We start from the raw sequence: 13,978 nt of genomic DNA, 5'->3' as shown, positions 1-13,978 counted from the left end.
CCCATTGTAATTAGGTGCTGCATCCACTCAAGATAGACAGTGCCATTGAAAACTAGATCATAATTTTTCTATCCCCTTGCTAACTTGGTCCTTGATCCAGCCACAAGTGGGTGCTAAGTGTCCCCATCTCCCCACAAGGTCAATATTGCTCAACATCTTGCAGGACCAGTCTCAGAATGGACAAAGAAGGACCAAAAAGACCAAAGACAAATGCAAGTAACCAGTGGTTAAAGTCAGTGCATCTCTATGTTAAGTTTATCCTTCTCTAGAATGGGCTGAACCAGCACCTTGAATAGAAACCCCTGAAATGTCTGAAGAGGTTCAGATCCAGATATGAGCTTTTCTGAGCCCCATCTCTGCTCAGAAGAGTTTGCGCTGGTTTAAAGCAAAGGGTCCAGTTAGCTCCTTTCACTTGGAACTGACTTGGTCTGCTTCACTGTAAAACTCTGTATGTAACTCTTGTCTTCTGCATCAAAAACTAGCAGATTACATCCTGCTATCAGTCTGACTCTAAGACTTGTGCAATGGCTCTGTGGCATGAGGAAATGGGCTTACTTGGTCAAGGTGGTATTGCCCTACTCCAAATCTGACCTGCTTGACAGGAAATATTTGTTTCATAAATATCTGTAAGAGGCTTAAAATAAGCCTTCTCCTCTCCAACAAGCCTATCCTATTACATTCAGAGGAGAGCACTTGCAATATCAGCCTCTGGCTGGGCTGCAGTGCTTGAGTGGGATTGGTATTTATTAAATGCATGGTTTAAAGAAACTGGAATTCTGCCCAAGCCTCCATAAAGAAATTAGGGCTTGGCTGTAACACATCCATATACATGTTTCCCCCCAGTAGCTCTTCTGTACAGCAGGCCTGATAATCATCTTAATGCAGTAATAGCACTTTGCACTTGTACAGCATCCTCTGTCCATGCAACAGTCTCACAACATTTTGAATGGAGCCTCGCAGCATTCCCTTAGGGGAGATGTAGCTCAGAATTATTTTACAGTTTGGGAGGCTGACACACACAAAGGGGACATGATATACCTGTGATCACACAGAAATATCGTCAATGGTCTAAAATGCAGCCCACACTCCCAGCTACATGCTTTGCATACATGGGCACCTTCTACTTGCTGGTATATTAGCTATGTGAAGTTTCTGTAACATACAGGTCAGGTTCGGTTGAAAGTGTGTTTGATTTCCAAGACTCTGACTATAAGCTAGGTGATTTTTTAATGTTTTCTATTTATGCACAGGCATAAATTTTTTAATGTTTATTAATGTTTTTTAATGTTTTCTATTTATCTTTCAAGGAAGCCACTTCTGTTTGAGCTTGAACAGGCATTTGATTCAAATGCAGGAACCAGATGAGATAAAGGATAATCTTAGATCTGATTAACATTAATTCTGACACAACACTGCCTTCCAGGTCTCTGGACTTCACAAGGAAAAAACATTATTCCCTCCCCCTGCCTTAGAAACAATATGTGATAGCACACAATATAAAAGAACCACTTTGGTTCAGTGTAAACTGATTCTAGAAAAAGGCTTCAACACAGAACATTTATGCTAATGCCTTCAGTGCCCAATAGCTCAGTAGTGCCACTCAAGTCACTGTCAACTGCAGAACTATGTACGTAGGGGGAAAAAGAATGAAACGGCAACTTACATTCATCAGGTTTCTAATTGAACTCATTATTAAATTATCTTTTCCTGGAAATACACTATACTTTAGTCATTCCTACTGCACAAAGCATGGATTTGCACAAATTAGGGATGGAAAAGCCTACCATATTTAGTTTAGCTGGCCTGCCCCTCCCTCAGTCCATGTGGAGTTGTTCTTTGAAGTACATTTCTCCATTGTTTCATACAGTCCAATTTTAAGTGATTCAAATGATTAAACTTCAGCCACTTCCCCTGGAGATTATTGCACAGGCTAACAGATCTTACTGTTCAGAAACTATTCTCTTATTCCATTCTCTGGGAATTCCCTACATGATAGTTCTCCCTATCTTTGGCCTCTCCATCCTTTGTACGCATGACAACCCTGCTGTATCTCACTTGATCTGTTTAGTTCATTTACTATTTCTCAAAAATCCAGCCCTTCCCTTCAGTGCTCTTGTCCATTCTCGTATCTTTCAAGTGGCAAGGTGCTTAAAAATGAATGCAGTGCTGCACTATTTCCTCAGGATGGTAACTGTATACATGGCCAGAGAATTGCAGTTTAATGTTTTGCAGGACTGATGCAAAAATATATGTATATATTTATTTAGGATTTTTTCTCAAAACAAAATATTTTGCTTCAGGTTAAATTCACCCAAAATGAAATACATCATTTTGACTTTCCTGGTGATATTCCTCTTTGCTCTGAGTAGCAAAAATGCTGGACACCCTCTGAGGCTGGGTGTATAAGGTGAATTCACCATTTCTGTGGCAGTGCTTTCAAACACACTCTGGTTTTCCAGATGGGTGGCCTTTTACACCAAAAGCAGCGTAGCTGCTTGCCCTGGTGCACAGTGTGTTCACCCTACAGACAATGACTCCATTTCTGTTCTGACGCTTTACCTTGAGGAATGATTAAGAACCTGCCCAGAGCTGCTATTGATATTTTTGAACAAAATAAGGAATCTAGTTCCCCAGGCTATAGAACAGCTTTCGGGAATTTGGGGTGGTCAATGTACCTTGAAATCTTATCTTAAGAAATTAGGAATTTAGCATGGATAGAACCAAGCCTTCTACACTGGCATCCTGCTTTGGGCTTGTTCACTCCTTTCCTACCATACATCTGGGTGACTGTATTCCTATATATCCTCATTTTAACCAAAGTGGTGTGAAATTGCAGCAGCGCAACTGAAAAAGAAACCCAAAACACCACACAGTAGGCCTTGGTTGGGGGTTTGATTAGAAGTTTAGCTCAGCCATGGGGTGGATATCTGAACCTCAATCTAATTCCAAACTTTTCTGAATTTGAGGGGAATCTGGACCCAGGACTTTTGCTTGACCTCATTACAGAGATGGACACTACTATGAATATCCAGGACACATCTATTTTAATGTAAACTTGATGCTCATCAAAAACCTGTTAATGAACCTAAGCTGATGTAGATCTGTACCTCAAAACCTTATAGGAAACTAGTGGTTTTGAAAGATCGGGAGAAAGCTCTTGACACCTAAATGTTGTTTTGAGAATTTAAGACAGTTTCTCAGGCCCGACTTAGTCTCTGAATTAACATACATTAGAGAAGTGGCTTGGGCAGCCAAGTAAGTTATTACAGCAAGTAGTGCAATCCACTATATAATAAGATGTTATTTTTGCCAGAGGTAGTTATTTTTTGTCTTTGGTACAGTGAAAGGTTGGTTTGGCTCTCCATCTGCTCTGATATTGGAAGAGATGTGAACCAACTGATTTAGTGGTGATCAAAAGGAGCTTCAAGAAGTATAAATAGACAATTATACAGGAAGTGTACAGGCTGTGCCCTGTTTCCTGTGTGATGACTACTTCACCGACTCAGAACTGGTTGAAAGAATGAAAAGAACTGGGTTCCTGTTATCTGGGTGAGTAAAAGTGCAGGAGACAACCTGGAGCAGGAGGGCTGGCTTCCTGTCACAGTTTTCTGCCAGAATGTGCAGCTTCTGCAGTTTCCTGAAAATTTTCAATTTGTCACCAGGAAAGTCAAAATGACATATTTCATTCTGGGTAAATTTGACCTGAAACAAAATATTTTGTTTTGAGAAAAAATGCTAAATAAATATATACAAATATTTTTGCATCAGTCCTGCAAAACGTTAAACTGCATTTCCCTGGCAATGTATACAGCTTCCTTGTGAGAGCTACACTTAAAACCTCATCGAGCACATCTACATGTTGCCCCGCAGTAACGTTGTTACTCTGCTGTGCTTTAGTACTTCTGCTAAAGCATGGTGCAGTACCGGCCTGTACTGTGCCATACGTGCAGCACACGGTTATTTTTAGCAGCTACTCTGCCGTAGCAACATGCTATAATGGGGGAGTGCGTCGTTATGGCGAAGTAGCTGCTGATCACACGTAGAAACCTGTGGATGCTACGTCACCCCAGCATGTTGCTACGGTGACAGTGTCACATGTAGGCGTGCTCATTTTGGCTTATGTTCCCCATAGGACATTTCCCATAATACAATGTATATTTCCTATTGATCAAGCCTTGTGGTATATCATGGGATTGTAGTTCAGTCAGAGAAGCGATCTGTAGGGAAAAATGGGAACATCAGGCTTTCAAATTTCAGCTCCAATGAGGCAATGCATTACAGTGGAAAAGAGAACTTTAATGCTGAACTGACTAATATGGACATTATAGATTAGTCTAACACTTCAAAATGAGTCAGTGTGACTAGCAGAATTTGAAGACATTTCTGATTTTTTGCCACCCCCTCCAAATAAATTATGAGAAAAACGTCAAAACTTTAACTTCTTATCCTGATTTGGGGCAAAAAGAGAGGTAAAATGGTAACATTTCACTCAGGACATAAATTTCAGCAATTCTCTTCGCTAAAGTTATAACTCATAAGCAATGGTCCATGCAGAGAACAAAAGAAGTCACAGAGAGAAAATGCTACATTTGTGACTTTTAGTGCTAGCTCATACATGAGAAGTCTTTAGTACTATTCACATTTTCTTAATGGACAGTGTTGTGCACATATCCTAACAGGTGTCCCAACATACTGTATTTTCTCACATACAACATACACTTTTCCCTGCAAAATTGGGGGTGCATGTCTTAAGCAGGAAAGCTGTTTTCTTCACCGGTAAATACTCTGCTGTAATACAGCTACCAAGATGGCTACGGCTTATGTCTGGTTCAGTGAGTCAGAGGCAGAATCCTATGTTAACCCTCTTGCAGTTATAGCTACTACCTGAGCACTGTAACTTGTGCCTGAAACAGCAAGTGAGCTGCTGGTTGTATTTTGATGAGGCTTGTAATGTAGAAACAATAATTTATTTACAGGAACACATACACACACACTTTATTTGAAGAACTATTAACAGTAAAGAACTAATACTTTTGTCACTGCTCTTGCAAATGCCTGGGCCTAACCTTGTGTGACAAAGTCCTCCTAGAAACATTTGTCCAGACAGTATGGTATCCCAGGAGACAGTCTAGGTGAGGCAACAGGCATCAGAAACTTCCTGGCACTACTATATCATAATCATCCATGACTGTAAAAATCTTTTCTTCTACATTCTCCCTTCCAAAAACAGGTGCATGTTTTACTTGGGGTGTATTATATGTGAGACAATAAGGTATTTTATTACCTTTACAGTTAGTCTGGATAGGATAGACACGCTAAAGAAGTAGCAATGGCGTAACAAAACAACTAAAACATCATGGAATAATGATTTAGCAATAAACAGTACTAGTACTTTACATCTATGAAGTATCCCAGGGACATTACCTCTCTGGATGTCTTAAGACTTTGTGGAGTGAATCCTAACAGGTTTTACACAGCTCAGTACAAACTGGCACAGGAGTGGAATTTGAGGAAATATATGTGAATGCTTGTACAAGGCAGACACTTCCAACAAAACTCAGAGTTATGGACCTCAATAACAGTATTTTAATTTAAGGAGCTTCAAGTCAGCTAGGACATTTCATATAACATCTTCTATTTGAAGATATCAAAATGCCTCACTGATATTACCTGATTAAGTCTGTAAAACATGCACCCCTGTGAAGAGTTATGGTAAACACACTAGGGACTGATTTCAAATTAAAACCTTAGTCCCCTTCTCACTATAGCTGGGAAAAAGGCAAAGCAGAAGTTGAGGAGGAGGCAGAGAGAACAAATGTTTCAATAAGATAATCCTACCTGGGTTTCCCTGAGCCATGGAGTCATAAATGAGTTTGCAGGATTTCAGCAGGATAGCAATCTTCTTCTCTGGGGAATAGGCCTTGTGCATAGTTGTAAACTTGTGAATTATTTTTTCCAGCACAGCTGTTTCAGGCACACTGGTGGTGATACCTAGGTCAGTGGTGGTTGTGCTTTGTATGACAAGCTGGTTCTCCTTCAGCAGCTGAAAGACTCCATCTTTGGTATGGATTTCCCGTAGGTACGAATCGATGGCATCTTTTAAAGGTTTCAGGACACATTTGTACAAAGCTGACTCAACAATCACTTCTGCATAGAAAAGGAAGGGGTGAGAACAGGAAAATGCAGAAATCCACTAAAAAAAAATCAGCACAGGGGCATAAATATGTCCCTGACATAAGCAAATATGATTCCTACCTCATTAGCAAATTAAAAACCATGTCAATGATAACTTGGGTGCAAATGAATATGGCTGATAAATAAGTGTCCTCTGCATCAACTTAGCATTTGGTAATTTTGCCAAGGGAATGATTTACACCCCTAAGTGGTAGAGTAGTGGAGATGTCATAACAAGCTGATCCCACGTCCTGGGCAGGACAGAAACCACTATGAAAGGACAGGCCACCACCACTTCAGCTAAAGGAGTAATTCAGTGAACTGGCAGTGGCTGTGGGCTTTTGTGACTCACAGTTTACAAGCACGTTACTTTAATGTATCAGGAAAACCAGTTAAGAGGAAATGGGAAGTAAAGCACCTTTACCAGACTGTTACTCATTGCTTTTCCTCCAACAGCCTGCTCTCATGGAGCCTGACTGGGTACAGCTAAGCTACAGCAGCAGAAAGCTCACTGTCACTGCTGAGGTAGTAAGTCGTGGCTACCTACTGCTGCTCCACACACAGCAACCCTAGGAATGAGGTGGTAGGATGCCCTGGGACACCTCAGGCTCTTGGCGCATGCTGGCAACCTAGTTCCTGAGCTGCCCCCTAGACATTCTCACCCTAGGTCTCTGGGTATGTCCCCATGAGTGCACATGTGCAGTCTGTGGTGCCTCAAAGCCATTTGAGGGGGCCACAAACCACATGCAGCACATGTATACCCATGTGCTACGCTGCTAATTTGCAGCACAGAGGTTTGTTTTTGACACTGGGAGATCCCGATGTCCCAAAAAGAGCTGCTAGAAAACATGGTGTGGCACATGTGGCAGCAGCAGGTGCCACCAGAAACAAGAGCCTGGCCACCCAGAGCCATGCTCTGGCTGCTGGCCAGGCTCCAAGTGGCTGGCTCAGCACTGCTGCTGCCATGGCAGGCCCCCAGGACTACAGGTAAGATGACTGGGGCCAGCACAGGTGCTGGTGTCAGCTTCCCCTACCTCACCTGAGTCCCTTTGCCATGTGCTGGAGTGCGCGTGTAGGGGTGTGTCCAGGGACAAATAGCAGGGGCACAAATATATGCTGCTGCTGTTTGTCCCACAGGAAACATGCGCCCCTGCATGTGCATGCTTGTGGGGACATGCCTTATGGGTTCAAAGAATAAAAATACTATCAGAAGTAATCAGACAAATGGGGAGAGGGGACACAAAAAGGACAGTGCCTAGTGGGACATGTGCCAAGGGAACCAAACAATCCTGTGGGAGCTGAGAGGCAGTAGAGAGTCACGACACCTCCCCAGCATGGTCCTGATCTCGGTGGACCATGGACTTTCTGTGGGTTATTTAGCCTGGCTCTCCTGGTGATAAATGCAAACCAAGCACAGTGGAAAAAAGAGAACTTAGGCACAATTTTCACATTGTTTTAACCCACACATATATGAAAATAACATAGGCTTGGTTCAGTGTTGGTTCAAAAGTCTGCACTTCGGAAGTCATGGAGTTTTGGTGTCTCTGACTTTACTATTGGGTTTTCACTGTTTTATTCCCTTCAAGTTCCGGCTTCACAACATGCATAATTTTGTGTGGATATTTTTGCCTGGATTTTTGCTTTCCATGTCATAAGTGCCTGGAAATTTTGGGAAGTATAGATATCCCAAGGGGGGGAAGACAGTCAGTACAGGAATGATCTAACACATGCCTGTCACCATTAATTGCTTTGCTTTTCATCTTAGGCAAATCTTTGGGAGGGATGCATCTCATGTCTTTCCACAATTCTTATTTTTTGGCTCCTATTCCCTACAGCACAGAATAACAGGGCTCATGACCTATCCCTGCAAAAAATACAGAAATACACCTGCTGGCATTTAACTAGACCACTTCTCAGTACAAAAGGTACTGACACAATATACCCCATGCTTTAAATGAAAAGTCCTGAACTGTTAAACAATCCTGGCCCCCACCCTTTTTCAAGAAAACAAACACCAGCAAGGAGAGTCCCCTGGAATGGGATCTGGGTCGGAGGCAGATGCTGTTTCGGGGGGTCAGGAATGTTTTTACACTCTTCTCTTAATGATCAGCTGGGGAGCACAGAGCATGGTTTCCCTGAATGTTGTCTTTCAAAATTAGCCATAATCCCAGAGACAGATCCATTAATCTCTGAAATTAATGCCATATGTGGAGGGAAATTCTACATTGAGACCCTCCTACCAGGGCCCCACTCCACTATGTTCATTGAACACATCTTCTCAGGATACAGAAGTTCATAAAATATGGAACATTATGGCAGGGGTCTGCAATATTTATCTATGGAGTGAAGACAGGGCTTTCTGCAAAGCTTAGGAAAGACTGTCTTTGCTCATGGAATTGAATCTCTTTCAGGCCATTCTTTTATTTGCATTTTTCTAACTGGTTTCTTCACTGTTAATACCATGACCCAAATACAGATAATCTGAGAGGAAAATGTAGCCTCCAACACTGAGGTTTCATGGAACATCCCATTGCTTTCTGAAGAACCACCTCAGCTCTTCAGTTATGACCACCACCCTCCCCCTCTTCACAAGCATCCCCTCCATTCCCAGAGAAGGAATAAAATGGGAGAACATACCTATCTGTTCTTCTGAATAAACAGAAGGATCAAGGAGAGCTTTCAGCTCTGTACTTTGCACTAAATAGCTTTTCAGCTGTGTCATCATCAGCCGGATTTCCTGTAGCATCTCCGTGCTGGAGCTCTGTTTTGCCATCATCTCCAGACTGTACACTCTGTAGTCCTGCACCAAATTGCCAAAGTAAGAGTCCTTGTCCTGAGATAGCTCCACAATCTTCTTCTGCAGCTTTCTGTTAGCAGAAAGGAAGACTGTGAAGACATTTGTTAAGCTCACAAAGGACAGCCTGTGCTTGGCCTTGTCCAGAATCACGGACCGTGTCTTTTTACCACAGGGGCTACTCAGCTGCTCGAAATCATCCTCAGTGCTGCTTGTGGAGTAAGAATCAGGCTCAGAAGCAGAGGTATGAGCTGCTGCACTGCTCCCTGGACAGTCCAAGGAGGAAAGAGAACCTTTAAGTTCAAACGACCCAGATGATTTACAGCAGGCCCCTAGTGCATCCTGAGTGTCGGAGCAGGCGGCATCACCCGCTGGCTGCAAGCCGTCTTTGGATGAAGTCTCTGCAGCACTTGTATCTGGTGCTGAAATGTTGACTGACTTTGTGTTACAGGAGATAGAGATGGAGGCTTGCTGGGAAAGCCTCTTCTTTCTCGGTGGTGGGATAGGGGGCACCTTCCCTTTGGCTGTGGAGTTCCTCAGTGGCTGGGGCATGCACTCCTTCTCTGTAGGCTTTGCTTCCTTGGCCTGTGTTTTAGCAACACCTTCAGGCTCTTCTGTGGCTGTTAGGCATACAGACCGGTTATCCTTGCTCTCAACAGAAGCATGTTGTTCCTCCACTGGTTCCCTTTGAGGTGTTTCACATTTTGCAGACTTATCTACACAGGGCTCCTGTGAAAGTCTTTCAGATAAACGCCTCCTGGGAGGGATGGAGGGCTGATCACATTTCTTAGGGACTGCTGGAGGGAGGTCACTGGATGAGCAGGGCTCTTTCCCTTCTTCTTCCATACTTTCATTGCCCTCTGTTTTCATTTCTGTTGGGCTCTTCCCTGGAGGCTGAAGAAGCAGCTGGTTGTCTTCACAGGCAGTCATGGAAACCTTTGATAGCTTTTTAGATGACTTCAGAACCTGGCCATGAGGAGGTGGCGGTGGGGGACGGCGAGGAGACTTCTTGAGACTCAGCGTGGTGGTGATGGCATGAGAGAGCTCAGAACTCACGCTGCAGCTTTTGGGAGGGGGTACATCTGGAGGAAAAGGATTACTGCACTCTTCTATAAAAATAGGATTCACAAACCACAGCCTGTCATTTCCTATTGACAGCTCAATTTCACATGAGCATTGGTTTGTGTCACTTGCAAAATGCTGGCTAGATCTTATATTATCTGTCTGGGTGGTGCTGAAGGCAGAGTCTTTCACAGCCTGGGAAATTCCCCCTCTCCTTCTCCTGTGGTTTAAAGAGGAGTCCCAGAAGCCTGTTAAAAATAGCAGAATTTGGCAATTATCATGAGAGAATCTTAACTTCTAATAGAGACAGACAGGTAGCTGTGTTAGTCTGAAATCAGGCAGAAGGCAGGGTGGGATGGTACCTTAGAGGCCAACTCCTTCAGGGAAGCATACACTTTCATAGGCAACAGGCAACTTTGTTAGATGCTATGAATAGACTAACTTCTTACAGGACATTGGAGAACCACTTTATATCAAAAGTGCACAAGCAAAGTTTCCGCCATGCTGGACCCAACCCCCGCCAAGGTCTAAAACACTGATTAATTTCTGAGCTTTTTAGTCTCTCCTCTGACCTCTACCTAAAAGTGTGAGAGGATTTTGAAGGGGATGTTTCAAGCTCAAATTAAGACAGGAAGGAAATAGAAATTTCATCAACTGTTTCTTGCCCCAGTTTGAGTTGTTCACACAAAAGAAACTACCACCCTTAGGAAGCTTGTCCATTGCTAAATGTGAGGGCAGCAGATAGTGCATGCTCAACAAACAAACCGACCAACCTCTTTATCTCATTAAAATCAAAATGTCACAATAGCCATAGCTCACTAAGGAGAGAATAGAATTTGGCCTGAGAAACTACTGCATAGAAAGTACTGAACGTTCCTTAACCATTGACCTAAGGCAGCGGTGCCAAAGATCTGACCTGCAAGGCCCCGGCACCAGGCTCCCACATGCCATACTAGGCAAATGCCGGACTGGTCAAGTATACATACAGTGCCTGCCCTGGCTGGTTTGGGGCTGTGCTGCACATGAGACCTGCACAGCATGCAGGCAGGTGCCACATGTAACGTGGGTCCCAAACCAGCTGGAGTGGGCACCCATGAGGTACAGTCCCAGACTGGCTGGAATGAGCACTGCACATGTTGGATCCAGCATGAGGGTGGGGCTGGTCTGGGGGCCTGATCCATCCCATAAGGCCAGCCACACACCATTCATCTGGTCTGTGAACTGGCCCTGCACCACTCCTCCAACCCATGAGAGAAAACGAATTAGACACTGCTGATCTAAGGCCAAAAACCCAGGCATGTTTCACGCTCTGAGATGTCTATGTAGTTAAAAGTCCCACACCCACCCCAGGCAGCACATAAGAAGTTGCCAGACACAGAGGTGGAAGATAGCTAGATATGATTAGACTGTGTGATGGGGAAATCCATAAACAGACAACAGGCATGTCTTGCACACACCCAGAAGGCAAGACACATCACCATGCTTCAGACAGGAAAGTGAACTGACCATTCCAGGAATCATAACAGTGGCTTGGGGTCCAAATCCTGCAATTACTTAGTAGCAGATACAGGGATGAGTCTGTGGTAAGAAGTCCCATTGTCATGGCTGGGACTGCTCACAGCAGCAGCCGCTATGGCTACAGGAAAGCTTTCAGGACTCAGCCCTTAGTTTTGGATTCAGAGACCCAAATTCTCCTCTCAATGACTCCAGCACACCCCTCTGAACTTCAAATATGGGTGAAATTTAGAGGAGAACTTGGCCAAAAATCAGCAGGACAACATTTGGGTTCATTTTGTACGGCCAAAACTCAGAACTGATTGATCCCAGCACCACTTTGATTTTATATACTCCAGTAACCCTTTTTTGTCTGAGGTTGGTCCTGTTGGTCTAGCACGTGTGGCTGCACAGGTCCTAACAAGCCAATCACTCTGCACACTCACTTGTCCTTTTATTCAAACTTATTCACATGTTCCATCCATCTACAGAATTAGCTCATACAGAGAAGCCTGTGGGTATCGCACATCTTTCAGGACACCCTCATAGCTTCTTGGAAGCATGTCAGGCAGTTTGGCCAGTGGACAGAAAGCTGGCCTGGTACTCAAATAACCTGGGTTCTTCTCTTATTCTGCCACTCTCTGGTGGCAAAAGTTCACTTCTCTGTGCCTCAGTAAAACATAGCTAATCCTATTGCTGGCCATGGTATAATACTTGGAAACCTATGGCCAAAAAGCACCATCTAAAAGTTGCATCATGTTATTACTACAGGCTGTTCTTTCCACACCTGAAGGAGTGCACAGGTACATGCGTGGAGTCACCATGGGGTAGGAATTCTGTTCTCAAGGCTACAAAGGGCCTATATAGAACCTATTCCAGCCCACTTCATACACCATCTTACAGAAGGAAAGATAAGACAGTTTCTTCCCATACAGCCCTGGACATGGAACGTTTCTGTTTTACTCCAAAGATTGGACTGGCATCCATGACTAATATTGATTTACAAGCATGTCACAGTGTTTTTATAGTCAGGAAGGTTTGTGGTATGATTACATTATGACCCCTGCCAGGGCAGTGGTGAGGGGAAACTGGACACATTTCTTAGAATAAATACACATTGACAGAGACGCTAGAAATTTCTGAGTATAAAACAACTGTGCACATGTGAGCATTCGTTTGTCATCACCGTTTCTGAGATCAGCAAGCAGGGTTAAATGCAGTGCAATGGAATTTTCTTATCTAGGGCAGCAAGACGGTGTTGCACCATTTCATGGGTTGAGGAAGTGAAGGATATGTCATCCATTTGCTAAGAAAGGGGAAGTTGCTAATTTTCCCCATTAAAGGACAAAGGTAAAGCTCTAGGCCTACACAGCTGCTTCACGCTGAAGCTATTCCAGCCCACTCCAGAAGCCACCCTGTAGAATGAAGGATAGAAAAACTTACCCATTACCTGCCCCCTTCCCACGCACAGTATGCTGCTGCCTGGGGGTGCATTATCCACAAGGTTAGAAGTTGTTGCATGAACCTCCAATATGCAGCAGAACCACAGTAGCTCTGCACTGAAGAGAGACTGCATTTTCACGTTGTCATTTCAGCAATGTGCAAATTGAATGGGCTTTCTTTTTCTGATAGAACCACACTCACAGTCACCTTTCAGTGCTCTATACAATATGACCTATGAGCCTTACTATAACAGACAAAACCTGCGCAGAATAATTCAGCTTGAAGCTGGACATCTGATTTCTGCCCCATGAGAATATGTGAACTTTGGAGGAAATGGAAATTGATAACCTTGCAAACAATGCCTGGTTTCCTTTTGGACAGGAAAAGTTGGTGGCTGCCTACCACGTTCTGCCTGTATAGAGTTTATTGTAAGAAGTAATAATATGACCCTAAATATTTCAGCCCATTTGACCTTATTAAGATGCACTAGAGCTCCAGGAAGCTTGTAAGATTTAGTACAACTCTCCAAGGTAACTTTCCAGGATCTCTTTTGTTTTCAGAAACCTCCCTTGGACCCAAAGTGCTATAATATGCACAAGACAAGATGCCATCACTTCAAATGCCACTATCACAGAAGAAAGAAGAGAAAGAAAAAGCCTACAGCTATAGGTTTTTTTTAAATGACTAGTGATTTGGTTTGTCTAACTCGTGGTTTTATTAAGAGCTCTTATTTCTAGACATTACTCAGAACTCGTCCATTGAAAACTAGGTCTCTTTAAGGGGGCTCAAACTGAGAACACAAAAATGTAAGCTCTTAAAAGCAGATCCCTTTAAAATCCCTTTAAAATTTTAAATCATCCCCTCCAAAATCCTCTCCCAATTAATCAAAGTGTTTTAGACCTGGGATGGTTTGGGTCCAGCATGGTAGAAACTTTGCTTGTGCTCTTTTGATACAAAATGGTTTTCCAATGTCCTGTTCGAAGTTTGTCTATTCATAGCATCTGACAAACC

General features: G+C 43.4%; 1 protein-coding gene across 3 annotated transcripts in view; it reads right to left on the bottom strand.

Moving 5' to 3' along the window:
- Positions 1-13,978, bottom strand: part of RIN3 (Ras and Rab interactor 3) — a 112,611-nt gene that overhangs the window by 25,094 nt on the left and 73,539 nt on the right. For all 3 annotated transcript variants that reach the window (XM_019552437.1, XM_019552436.1, XM_019552438.1), the window contains exons 6-7: positions 8,812-10,278; positions 5,839-6,147 (exon numbers count right to left, since the gene is read on the bottom strand). In XM_019552437.1, coding sequence (XP_019407982.1) covers positions 5,839-6,147; positions 8,812-10,278 — 1,776 coding nt within the window. The remainder of the gene's footprint in view (positions 1-5,838; positions 6,148-8,811; positions 10,279-13,978) is intronic.

Source organism: Crocodylus porosus, unplaced genomic scaffold (assembly GCF_001723895.1).
Source record: "Crocodylus porosus isolate Cpor-Errol unplaced genomic scaffold, CroPor_comp1, whole genome shotgun sequence".
Taxonomy (NCBI): Eukaryota; Metazoa; Chordata; order Crocodylia; family Crocodylidae; genus Crocodylus; species Crocodylus porosus.
This window is presented reverse-complemented; position numbering and strand designations above follow the sequence as displayed.